The following is a 13,975-nucleotide window of genomic DNA, read 5'->3' as shown; positions in this document are numbered from 1 at the left end:
TAACATGGGTAGGCATTATATTTGTCAACATTTTACACCTCGCTTACGCTCGGTATAAAGATATTGACACAAATAATGCGTACCCATGATGTTAAAATGAGCGTAGAGCATGGCATCACAGAATTATTCTTAATTTAATTGAGATTAAATTATTGTCTTGAAAGTCAATAGTATATCAGCGATATATTTGAGCTTATTTTGACAATTTTTGGCCAAGCGGACTACTTATAACGAAAATGTATTTCAAAACTCCACTCTTACTATTACTTACAAAAAAAAAAGAATCGTATTTAAAATTTTTGTCTAAATCGTAGCTAATGCCATTTTAATTCAGAAGTGTCTTTGCTGCATATCAATCTTTTTGTTCATATTCTTTTTTTTTTTTTTTTTTTTTTTTTTATCTTTCTTGACTTTCTACTGATATATACGGAGACTCAGTGTGCTCCAAAGAAGTATACAGCCAGTAGAAAAAAATATATTAAAGTTTGTACGTGAGGAATTTATTCCCATGAAAATTCAGTTTTATTTTAGTTTTTTTCAGTTATTACTATTTGCCAGAATGTTTTATCTTAAGCTTGTAATCAGCATTGTCCTCGCGGAGAACGTGCAAACAATTTAATAGTTACAATTCTCAGTGTTTTACTACATTCTCCATGGGATGCTGCAATTATCACTTAACCAAACACATTTGCATTATTCATTGTTATGTATGGCCGCAAAAAGCATAACAGCATAGAAAAGCTATTATTCTGGATGGCCGGAAGAATAAACTATTCGGTCTGTGTTTTCGTTAGATGTTTTTTGCTTTGTATCGATCTGATAACATAAGCCCTTTTGAACTGATTTTTATAGTTTGTTCTTATGCTGTACTGTTACACCACTGTCCAAGGTTAGGGAGAGGGTTTGGCGCATTCATTTTTCCTCAAATGTTCTAAAATAAAATACTGAACCTTGAACTTTACATTTACCTTATATTATTATGGATTTACAAGTTGGAAAAGTTCTCCGTCAATAGACCACATTCGAGTTATCTCCTTCACCGGAAAAGTTCGTCAATTGTGTGCGCCTTTGTGACATCATTTACCAGATAGAGGGGATCGCCTGTATCCCTGCTCTATTAAAGTTCATCAAGCGTCCATGTGATCGTTATTATGCAGGATAAACTAGTAATAATATTTGTTCCGTAAGTACTTAATCACAATTCCTTAATGATAGCAGTGCTAAATATCAACATTAAGAATTTATTTTGCCGACTAATTCGTGCAATATAGCATTATCATTTTTTAACCAATCGCTCAACATAGGAACGGAAGTGACGACGCTCCTAAACGCACGAATGATGTTCACTAAAACCAAAGTTTTTGACGGAAATGCAACGAACTCGAAAGTTGTCTATTGAGTCGAGCTTTTCATCCCTCAATTAATCGAAAGATCTGTATACATTAAACACAAAACTAAGTATTACTACCACTAGCTATTATTATTTTAAAAACACTGCCTTTAAAAAAGCCAGAAAAACTCAAAGCTGTAAAATTTCTGTCAAAGATGCAAAATATATACATTAAACAAATTATGACTTTAAAATAATTCATTATTTCCTTATTCCAAAATATTGATGTAAACAAAAGAAAGCTGAACAAATCATCTGATTCTTTCTTAAAGAAGTTAACCAATCTGGTTGATTATCGTATAATATTTCGAAAATAGCTTTATACAAAATCGTTCTTAAAGAACACTACGCCTGAAAACTAAACAAATTACTTACTTTAAGAAAGTGTGTTGTATTTGTATCAACCAACAAAAAGCCTGTTTGATATGAGTCATTCAAGTAATACCAAAATATTGATGTAATGGAAATAGTATATTTGTTTCAGATTTTGATCATGAAAGAATTTAACTTCTTTTTCTGTGATATAGTGTAACGGGTTGAACTGAAGTAATTTATTGATTTCAGATTGAACAATACCGGACTTTCGATGGTACTTTCTTCATTCCACCTGACCATATTTTGACAGCATTACCCAAAAAAGTTATTGATTGTCTATATCAAAGGTACTTACAGCTATTTCCTGAAAATACAAACCAGTATGATTATCTTGTATAATTTCGTTGATCAATAAGTACATCGAATATTACATTTTGTACCTAGTTGGGTGAAAGAACTATGAGAACATGTATGGAGTGTGAGGTTTCATATGAGCAGCTTTAAAAATTGAGCTATATTCATAAGCTGCGATCATTTTATGATACATATTGCTTATTATTGCTGTGATTTTATATTGTATTTTTATTGACTGTTTGCCATTTGTCACTAAACCAATCGAGATTAAAAGAGAGGGTTATTTGTAAAACGGATATTTGAATATTTTTCACTGGAAAGGACGACCTTTGTCAATTTTATTAACGTAGTGTTGTCTTTTTAGCGGTATTATTAACATTGCCATATTAGCGGGAGGTTTGGCTAGCCATTAAACCAGGTTCAACCCACCATTTTTTCTTAAAATGTCCTGTACCAAGTCAGGAATATGGCAGTTGTTATCAGACAGTCCGTTTCTATGTATGTTGGCGTTTGCTTTTGTTGTAGTTCAGTGTTTCTGTTGTTCCGTTGTTTTCCTCTTATAGATGATGTGTTTCCCTCGGTTTTAGTTTGTTACCCGGATTTGTTTTTGCTTAATCGAATGATGACTATTGAACAGTTGTATACTACTGTTGCCTTTATTTATAAAGCATTCTTTACGAGTATATTTTGGTGTCGGTTATTATGACTTGAGACCCGGAAGATTTGCTATGTCATCATTTTATTTTCCCGTAGAATTTTTCTTTGTGAAAACACACAAACAAGATTTGGACGAGTTTCTTGAATTGTGTCATACTCCCAACACAAATATATGTACTATGTCATATCTTAAAAATGTCATCCGGGAACATTTATCATTGGTAAAACTTAAGACTTATGTATGAGCTATTTTATTGTCTCTTCTCTTACTTAACTTCATCTGTTTGTTTATAAACGCATTTTATTTTTTATTATAGAATAACAACAACAATACAATATTTTTGCGCTAAACGAAGTCGACATGGATCAGTAAAGAACGGATGGAATATTTGTACAGATGGATGTTATAAGCCAAACAGTAAAACAGTTGTCCATGTGCTGAGGTATACAAATAAAAACCATGTGATATTCACTAAATAGTTTTACTCATTTAGATAAAGAAAATAAATATGTTTATAAAATGTGTCATCGGCAAAGCCGTAAGATCAAGAAAAAAAAATTATTTTTGCCGTAGGAAAGATTGCCAAAATTCACTCTGATGAAGGGGTTTCATTCGTTCTCAAGCATATAATGATTGTTTGCCTTAATAAGGAAAATTTCAAAAATCTGAAAAGACAGCCTAAGTGACACCACTTATGTTTTATGAAATAATTAGCTCATTTGTGGATATGTCAGTTTAAAAATGTCCACTTCCAAATATATAAGGCTTTTGGTGGTTATTTAAAGAGAAAACATTAAAATATACATAAATTAAACCATTATCTACAAACGAAAATGCATGTACCAAGTAAGGAATATGACAATTGTTTTTCTTTCGTTTAATGTGTTTGAGCTGTTGTTGATTTTTGACTTTTGATAAGGGACTTTCCGTCATCAATTTTTCTGGGAGTTTGGTATTTTGTTATTTTTACTTTTTTGTAGAACTTGACAATCTATTGATCAAGGATAAACCTGCTCGCAGAAATCCCATAAAACAGCAAATATATATATATAAAAAAAAATTTAAATAGAACGTATTTTTGATAATATTTTGTTAAAATCTAAATAGATTTTGTGAAACAGTTCTTTCATTATCATCTGGAAATAAATAAAAAAATTAAGATAGATAAGTGCATAACCATTGAAAGATAAATGTCAAAACCATCGAAAATATCGAACTTGACTGATATTTTAGGATCAATGACATTTTTTTATAAATTGTAAAAGATTTTTTCAAATAGTACTTTAATCAGCACCCGAAAACAACTCATTTCGTTTACTAAGTTTTGAAAGGTACAGAACAAAATCATCAAAATTGACCTGTAGTTTATGATCCTTGACATTATGTAAAAAAATCAGTATTCAGTCAAACGGTACTTTGATTATTATCGTGAAACCAAACTAGTAACGGGCAAATGAACAGACGGAGATGTGCATCCATTACTGTAAGTCTCGCTCTTCGAAGCGGGATATAATAAGATATACGTCTTAAAAGATGTATATATTTTAGAATAAAGATAGGAAAAAATTCAATCATTTTCGGAAAAGGATAATATACTTAATGCTATAATTAATGGAACATGTGTTCAAGACTATATTAAACTAAATTAGAAAAACCTGTCTTTGTGCTTGGCTTTTTCATATACAAGTTTAAATTAATAAGTATGAATCTTTTTTACGGTATGGACAGTGTAGTTCTTTATGCTCACTTTGTATTATTCGGTTTTGATTTTTGGGAAAATTGTTTTGCAAAGTCAACAGTTTCTAAATGTGCTTCACAACATCCGATTCCAACTTAAGTCAATAATTCGGTTTCAACGGAGGCATTAGTAACGAAATTACTAGCATGTAAAAACTTAACTTAATGTTAAATTGGTCAACCCCGAAGAGAATGCACTATATCTTAAACTAGGACTACTTTCTTGAAAAGCTTATGCTTATAACAGCATTTCTGTTATTGTTATACTTACTTTTAATTCAACATGTTTTTCCAAATCCAAAATTGCTACCAATATTGTAACTACTTCTAATAGGTAGACTGTTATTGGCAGGCTTTACCAGCTTTGATACAAGTATAAAATACGGTCATTGTTTTTTTTTTATTTTCTCTGTACAATTTTGGAAATCATTTGAAATTTAGGAATTATCAACCTTATTCATAGCTTTTTTTTCTTGTCTACTAGTAAGTTGTTTTGTTTTACATTTGGTCCCCTTTTTGGTTTAAACATCTGGTCAACGCATGTATTAGGTTTTGGACTTAATTTATTTTTACCTCGATCATCACGCTAAAAATATTAATTGTTGAAATTCGCAGCTGGTGTAGTAGTTTGGTACCGGTAATGTTATTATATGAAGTACAAAAACCTAATATAGAAAACATTGTTATAGAAAATGTAATCCGTAAATCTAAATAGTGCAGCCTTAACCGTCTATAGCTTTTCATATATATATACATATATATAGATTACATGTATCTGATTTGCAGGCTATATTTTGTAGATCAAATATGAGCACCTATTATTAAAGTTAGTCTATTTGGAAACGATAAGCAGGTTTGTGTTCTAAATGTGCTCTGGTGTCATAGGTTTATATCAATAAGATATATTAATTACTATGAGACTGAAAAATCGTATTGGTTACATAGTTATCCCTTGGCATGTTTACTACGTTGCGATGAACTACTTGCCGCACCTAAGTGTCTTATGAAATCTTTAAAATATCTTATTACCTTTATCGTGACAGATATTCTGATGAAATACTGGTGACCTATTTAAAATAAAGAAGTGCTAAGTAATGAAAGAAAATGTTAGTATCGTAATGTGTAAATATTTAAAACATAACATAGCAATGGGAAATTATTTTATAGCACAGTTAATGATTATGAAAATGTCCAAAGTATCCACATGACTTATAAGATCAACGTTCAAAGACACAAACCAAGGTACATTTAATTATTTATTTATTCACGTATAAGTTTTGCCATCATTACAGCTTATATGAATAACGATATTATCATAAATACAGAAACTCTTAAATAAAGTCATCACAATTTAAATTTACTAGGATTAAAGACAAAGTAAACCACACATTAAAGTCAGTAAGAAATAAATATTGGTTTCACAGTCAAATTAGCAACTCTGTTGCAACTAAAGCAAGCTCGATGCTCCGGCATTAATGATACTTCTTCTTTTCTTGAGCGACGTTTTAATAACTAAATAGAATTTGATGCAAGCTCTTGAGAAAAGAATAATGTGCGATATCATTTGTACAAAACGCCACACGCACGCGACTTAGGTATACTTGAAGTTGGAGAAACGTTTGTGCCGATCGTACTTTCGTTGTTTACCAAGCAATTGCATTTGTTTGCCAAAGTACAAAATTTGTTATACAAATACAATTTGTAAACGCAAAATACAAAGTGCGATTGGATATCTAAACAGAGAGTCTAATAAGAATTTGGTATGTAGCATACTTATCAGAAACGGCGAATTAATCAAAGCAACATGAAATTTCTTGTTTGTTGTTATGTATAAATATAATAATTCTAACCTCCGTTTTGATAACGTAACCTGGAAATTAACGCGTCAAAAGGTCGGGGTTGAACTCATGTCTTTCGAAAGGGTTATCAGTTGTTCATGAGCCACTAGTAACCCCTATCATGTTACTCTTGGTTAAGAGTTTTCTGTAGTAAAGCATTATACAGTAGCGGATTGGTAAATTGTTCTTATCTTATCCTAAGAAATTACCATAGAAACTACCAACACAAATATTCTACAGGATAAAGGACAGACAAGTCTCAAATAAATTGTCTCAGATATAACCTAGAAAACTAGTACTACTACTAGGACTAGTAAGTTTTTAAGGATAACAAGTAAAACAACTCTAGTCGGAACTAAAATCATCGAAAAGCCTGTATAGTCAATTCAAATTTAACTAAGCAGTTCATGTAACAGTAAATGCGTCTATGTTGTGGTTTCAATCCCATGAGAAGAATACCAGCTAACGATATGTATACACAAAACGTTTTGTTTAAAAAAAGTGTTAAAATATTAAGCATGAACACAATAGAATGTTATCGTACTTAATTCTTAACTTATTTGTTTGTTAATACGATGGTCAAGCACAGACACAAATATGCATATATATTTCTTTCTTTTAGCAAAAAGACTGGAACTGATGAAATATGTCTTTCAAAAAAGGAAAATAATATTATTGATGGTCAGTCCATCAAACTTGATGCATGGAGCTATGTAGTGACAGAGGAATCGGTAAAGTGGGGCCAGCTTACTATAGTCTTAAAAAAATGATAGCAATTTTTGTTTTGATAGTGAATTTCTCAAGAATATAAAGCGAGCACTATAGCGGGTCAGTCTAAAAAATGATTTGCTCACACAGATGAACAAGGGGCTGTCAAAATGATATCAAAACTGATTTAGAAAAAAAATTTAAAGTGTGATTGTTAAATGAATTAAGGGCCATAACTCCTTAACAACAATTAAAACTTTTTTCCCGTTCCCCGTCTTCCTGCTTAATTTGTGACATCTGTCGTGTTAATCATTGTTAGTAAATTTAGTTTCTTGGCATTTCATATGCCTTTTTTATAATTATCAGGATTCAAACAGAAAAAGTACGCTAAGGAAAATGCATTGTGAATAATTGAGCAATTGTAACCTATAGGACCAATCAGTAGTGTAAATTGTGATCTCCCTTAATTTCATCCAATCAAAGTGTTTGTGTATGTGTAGGGGGAGAGGGGGGTTCAGTTTGATGTAAACAATAGTATCTTGATATTTTGACGGAAAGGGTAGGTGTCGACAAGGTTCTATTTAATTGATTTTCATTTTTCTCTTGAAATTTGCTTTAAATTCTTCACTGACCTCAGCAGGATTCTGCAGGTAAGACTCATATTTGTATCAGGGCATCACAATTGTTTGTCTTTTTTGCAACGCCATTTTCAATTTAAATATCTCCATGCGGAAAAGGCTAGCAAATTTACAGGTTTTTTCTATATACGAATAAGCACGCACATATCTTAGTTACCTGAAACTATTAAATTTCTTTGCAAAGTTATTCGAATGATTTTCAGAAAAAACCTAAATGCTAAATCAATGAAAGTTTGAAGATTTATTATAAAATAAAAGGTCTGTCATCCTAGAAATTTGAATACGAGGGCTTATATCTCCTAACCAATTGATAAATTTTCCTTTTGAAAAATTTACACTCGTTTAGACTCAGAAAGCTTTAAAAAGCTCGAAGAACACATAAACCCTTAAAAAGGGTAAACAAACACAAAGTTCCTTATCGAGGACGTGACCTTATGACCTTTGACCTTATGACCTTTGTCAAGGTCATTGACCCCCGATGTCATTGCAAAAGACCCCATGGGTATTTAAACTTTGGTTTAAGGGTTAAATTTAATTCTGTCTTTTCAGAAACCGTTAACGGGGTTTATGCTCCTTACGGAAAAGTTAAATCGGTCGAATTGTAACAAAGTTGCGCTTTAATGACCCAAATATATTTCACTATTCACGAATTCTGTAAGTATTAGGTTTCCTGAGATATCCTTTAACAAGTAGTAGGGTCAAAGGTCAAGGTCAACCTACAAAAGCTTTAAAACACATAAAACCCTTTAAATAGGGACAAAAACACGTAAATCGCTTTCTGGGACATGATCTGACTTTAAGGTCTTTCCATCAAGAAAATTGATCAAATAGAAAAATGCAGCAGTAGTATAAAAAGAGGAAAACAAACAGTAAACGAAAAAAAAAAATGCACTAACAACCAACGACAACAAGAATTAGAAGCTGCTGACTTGGGGAAGACACATAAAGTTATGTCGGGGTTAAACAAGTTAGCAAGTCTCAGCACTTTCATATCAGATTGTCACGAAGCAAAAAAAAAAAAATTGAAAAAAAAACCGAAAATATCAAATACACAGCCATTCGTTTTGCATGATAAGCAGGGGACACTTACACTATCGACGCACCCGGTTTCTCTCTTTGTGGAATTCATGCGGTTCCCTCAGTTGATGTTTTTTTACCTTGATGGCTTTCTTGTTTCACTTTTCAATGATGAATCGCATGGATACTGATTCAAATGAGGTTAAAATATTAACTTGCAAGCCAATAACACATCAGTGATATTTCCGACATCAATTGAACTATGAACTAAAATGATTGATAAATTGAAATGCTATTTCATAATTTCATTTTTTGTTTAAATGTTTGAAACAAAACAAATCAATTTTTTATTTTTTTTTGTCTAAATTGTTGCTAATTCCACTAGAACTATAAACTAATTGTAACAATTTTTTTATATACTATAAGATTTCTACAATGGTATGTCCCATTGTATGTAAAGTATTCACCATTTACTTCTAAAATACATGTTTATTTCAATATCGATAGAATGGCCAGGGTATCCTTATTATTGATGTGGAAAACCTCACTGAGACAATTGTTGATCATGTGATCAACAGTGGAATGCTCGATGAAATACAACAGCTTTCTATTCGGATTAGTTATGGAGATCCTAAGTCTGGAATCAAGTACTTGTCTGCACTAAAACATTTAAGAACGCTGTTTGAAGCAGGGTTTAGAATATACTGGTCCAGACAAGAATGGTCTGGTATTCTTCGGGAAAACAAGAACAGAACAAGTTGTGTCTATCTAGATATGGTATGTTGAAACAGTTACTTCTAGTATCCTCCCTAGGAGGTATATAAATTTATGACTATGACACATGGTAATTTCTCATCAGTGTTGTGATTGCGTATCAATACTAATTTGAAAACTAAGGCTTGAAATTGTGTTTATTTACTAAGAATTTATTCCCAAAGGTAATAGTAATCTCAGAGATTTTTGCCTTCTCAGTTAATGTCTGTAAAATTTTGTTGTTCTAATATGGTAAAGAATTTGTCTCTTGAAACTTTTATACTCAAGCGTATCAATTTACGATTAGTCCCAGAGGAGGAACGACATTCTGCACACGGCTAGCATATTTGTGTTATATTATCGATCGGTAGCAGTGATGATGTGTCATTAAATTCAAGTAATTTGTGGTGTCAACACCACCTGGACACTCGAAATGTATTGAATGAGATTCTAAACATAAGCAGTAATATACAGTAAAAGAGAGAGGCGTATAGTAATGACTATACGATCTAAAAAAACATAATGAACGAATTCGATAAATGTCTTTTTTTGCCGGGAATATACATGCGTATTCAAAAAGTAAAACGCCATTTCAAAGAGGCTAAAAAGTTTCTTACTACTTCGTCTTGGATATTCGTTGAATACTCATTTATCGATTTTAATTAATAGAAAGTATGTCGAGTCTTCTCAAGTAAAATCTGTGCTCGAGCACAAAATATGGTCTTTTCAGACTCTGAGCAGTTTGTAGTGCATGATAACTGACATATACAAAATATAGGGTTTGTGTCTCATAGATAAACATATTTGTTACCGGATTTGACCAGTTTCATAGGTCATTTCATCGGAAACTCAACTACGGCAGAAGAAAAATTGTTCGTTTTTACCGACTTATTATGCACCAGAGGGTGGAGACTTAGTGACCTTTCGAATTATAGAATGTATATAAGTTTGTCACTGACGTATTTTTATAAATTAAACAAAATGTGTGCCTTGCGTTTTAAAAGAGATCCAATATAAATTCTAGCCATTACGCGACAGCTTCTTTTATAATAAAATTGACCCCTTAAGTAATAATAAAGTAAACATTTAATGTGAAATTGAGTATTGATCGTCGATATATATTTCCCTGTGAAAAGCTGTAATTTCCATGCATGCGAAAGACTACATTTGATATTAAAGCATCAACATATCGATCGTTTTCATATTTAAAATTGATGAAGTGACGCTGAATTCGTTACACGTGATATGAAAATTTTGCACTCAGTACTTCCTCTGGTTTAGGTAATTATTATATCAATTTTTGTATTGTTAAGTAATTTTTTATGTAACATATAGATAAATCATTTACGCATGTTGAATACTTTACACTACGGTTCCAATTTTTATGAACAGAGGCACTTGGATGGCTATAAATTATTTTAAACAATCAAGAGATTTTTTTTTGTAAACGATAGAAATTTATTTAGACAAAACTTGATAACGTTAACCTTAATTCAAAAATAAAGAGATGTAATATAATGAATTGCCAATGAGACAACTATACAATCCTGTTTCAAAATAACACAATCTTACTAGATCATTAAACGAAAGATCCATTGATTTATTAGGTTTACAGTGTATGTAGAGGTTTGCTAAAGTCAACAGGTCCTTTAAAGGAGTACAGTATAAAACAAAATTCGGTAAGTACAAAATGCTATAATAATGTGTAAAATCTCCTCGTGTAAAAGCTCATCAAAGATACCAGGCTTATTATTTGGTACGCTAGATGCGGGTTAAGTCTGCAATAATAAAAACAGTAGAAATTTCAAATAAAAAACGAAGTTAAAGAGCGCCCAAGAAAAACTTGTCAAAGATACTTGTACCAGGCAAATAATTTGGCACACCAGGCGATTTCATAGAAAATTGGAAGAAGGCATCATGTATGCTTAATGATTATAAGTATAAATCCGTATTACATTTAAACATGTATTTACTGTTCATTAATGAAACATGCAATATTTTCGAAGATTAATTACAAAGCGTAGTAGTTTATGGACCAATTTCAGTACATGAAAAATGACTTTCAATGATATTTACATCCTTAGATTTCAATTTTATAAGCATGAGTTTTTCTCATGGAGATAAATCGAGAAAAGAGCTTCGGATGAGCCAATTTTATTAAGTTTTATTTTCAAAGTAAAAAAGATGAGTTCAAGTATTGCATTAGAAATTCTGCAAGTATAATTCTGACTTTAAAGATTTGAGTTAAATCATTAACATCAATTTGTCCTGGATTAGCAGAAAGACAACTTGATGTGAAATATTTTATATCAAAATAAATACATTGTTTCTTTACCTTTTTATTATTTTTTTTACTCTATCAATCCGCCATGATATATACTACATGTTACTAACGTTGTATTTAAGAATAAATTAATCAGTTATTCATCTTGCATAAGATGTAAAATATAAACCCAAATTATACTTATATGTAAGTCGGGGGTATTTAGGAATCCTCATGTCCGTCCGTGTATTGTCCATGCGTCACACTTTTTTGGTTTCCAGTAGACAAACAGAGAACCGTTTTTTGAAATTAATTAAAATCTTAATATAATATTTTTGACCACCAAACACGGGTTCAGTTTGATTTTTGTCGCGTTTCACTTCTGTAACTTAAGAGTTATTGTACTTTATTGTAGGGAAAATTCAATTTATTATAGTTTTCGGGTAATAAATGGAGAAACCCTTTTTGAAATTTTAATGGAATGATTTGGACCACTTGAATACAGATAAGTTTCATTTTGATCGTTTCAGTTTTACCGTTCCAGAGTTATGGTTATTGATTGTTGGAAAAAAGTCAAAATTGTGTGGTTCCTGAATGTTAAATCGAGAACGATTTAAAAAAGTTAATTGCAATCTAAATGAAGAATGAAGGGTTTTGGACATCTAAACAGAAGCATTTAATCCAAAACTTTTTAAAACCATATTTTTATCAACTTTCATCATTCCAATGGTTTCATAAGTTCATTTTTCACAGCATTCCTTTATTTCAAGTGATTATCCATCTTATCATATGTCAATGTTTGTAATTAATTTTATACTAATATCATAAACTAATTTCTGCCATTATCAAGTTCGTTATTTTTAATTACATTTCATACTTCTTTGAACCATTCAAACATATCACAAAATCTTTATCTCTCAATTGCCGCAGACGGGGTGTCTATGATCAGTAGATCACTTTTCTAGATTTTTTGTTGGTCAGGAATCATCTATTATAAATATATAGAATAATTATCTCGGAGAACAAAACTATATTTCATAATATCTTGATATTTATAAAAGAAAAAAAGCTCTGTCCAAACAGCAGTGAAATCTACTAAAAAAATAAGACGAAACCTAGGTAGGATCCAATCGAATAGAATGAAAGACAATTCAACAATAAATAAACGGAAGCGAAGAAAGACACGCAGTTTATAAAACCTCACATAGTAAAATTGAGCTAATTGAATGTGCGCTTGATAACAAAGACCCTATAAAACATTACTACTTCAAGTCAATTTAAATAAGAATTTCCGTAAAGCGAAGTTTTATGACATAATCGATGTATTTGGAAGATTGTTCACATCTTGTAATTGAATAGTATTTCATTTACATGTATAAGAATAGTAAAGCAAATATTCAGTTTCTTATCTTAGTTTTGGTAAATAGTTACGTTGTTTTTTTTATAAATAACAAAAAACACTGAAGTAGAACATTTATCAATATGCAAGACGTGAAAAAAAATAATAATGATAAAAATTGGTGTATCTAATGCACTTTTCTGAATTTACCTTAATCAGGAACGCTAGAGCCAAAACATTTAACGCCAAACGACATTTAAATGCTTGACGAGTTGAGTAGAAAAATGACCTATATAGCCAGAAAGACAAAAAAAACCCTATAAAATTTGTAAACCATGTCAAATAACATATTCTCTATTCGAACAAACAGTCGGTATTTCAATTGATACAAATTGTAGACCCCTTATTGTGAACTTGGTCTAAATCATGTACACAATTTATTTCACTTTCATATATAGTTTACCAGATTATGTAAAAGAACAATGAGATATTTGGCAATGACTTTATTTTCTAAAATACACAAAATTTGTGTAAGAAACTGGTTTCCGGTTTGCAAATCAAATGCTTATATGGAATTGCTGCCTTATTTGAATATGTTTTCACACAAAATGAGAGAAAATACCGATTGATTATGATGTCATTTCGTCCAAGGTCAAGGTACTTACAAACACCAACATTTGTACAAGAAAGCGATTTTAAATGCTTAATCAAACTTTCATATATAATTGCTATTATCTTGTGCATTTTATCACATATAATGAAGGAAAGGATCCTTTTGAGTTTTAGTCGACAAAGAAACTAAAAATCGACCAAATTTGCTACAGGAAAAAAGTGTCTGGATGTTGTGTCAAATATTTAAATCGGATTGCAACGTCTATTGTATATATCCTTACATAATACTGCTAGAAAGACAAAGACCCCAGTTCTGATGTCACCTTTCTTTAGTCAAGATTCAAAGTTAATAA

At 31.1% G+C, this 13,975-nt stretch overlaps 1 protein-coding gene across 1 annotated transcript in view; it reads left to right on the top strand.

Moving 5' to 3' along the window:
• LOC127736906 (uncharacterized) overlaps window positions 1–13,975 on the top strand; it is a 176,149-nt gene that overhangs the window by 94,580 nt on the left and 67,594 nt on the right. Inside the window, exons 5-10 of the mRNA XM_052247471.1 lie at window positions 1,955–2,052; window positions 3,034–3,159; window positions 5,622–5,696; window positions 6,915–7,023; window positions 9,163–9,432; window positions 11,016–11,087. Coding sequence (XP_052103431.1) covers window positions 1,955–2,052; window positions 3,034–3,159; window positions 5,622–5,696; window positions 6,915–7,023; window positions 9,163–9,432; window positions 11,016–11,087 — 750 coding nt within the window. The remainder of the gene's footprint in view (window positions 1–1,954; window positions 2,053–3,033; window positions 3,160–5,621; window positions 5,697–6,914; window positions 7,024–9,162; window positions 9,433–11,015; window positions 11,088–13,975) is intronic.

The sequence above is a fragment of the Mytilus californianus genome, unplaced genomic scaffold, assembly GCF_021869535.1.
Source record: "Mytilus californianus isolate M0D057914Y unplaced genomic scaffold, xbMytCali1.0.p SCAF_4, whole genome shotgun sequence".
Taxonomy (NCBI): domain Eukaryota; kingdom Metazoa; phylum Mollusca; class Bivalvia; order Mytilida; family Mytilidae; genus Mytilus; species Mytilus californianus.
Note: the sequence above shows the minus strand (reverse complement) of the source record. Positions and strands in the feature narration are given on the sequence as shown.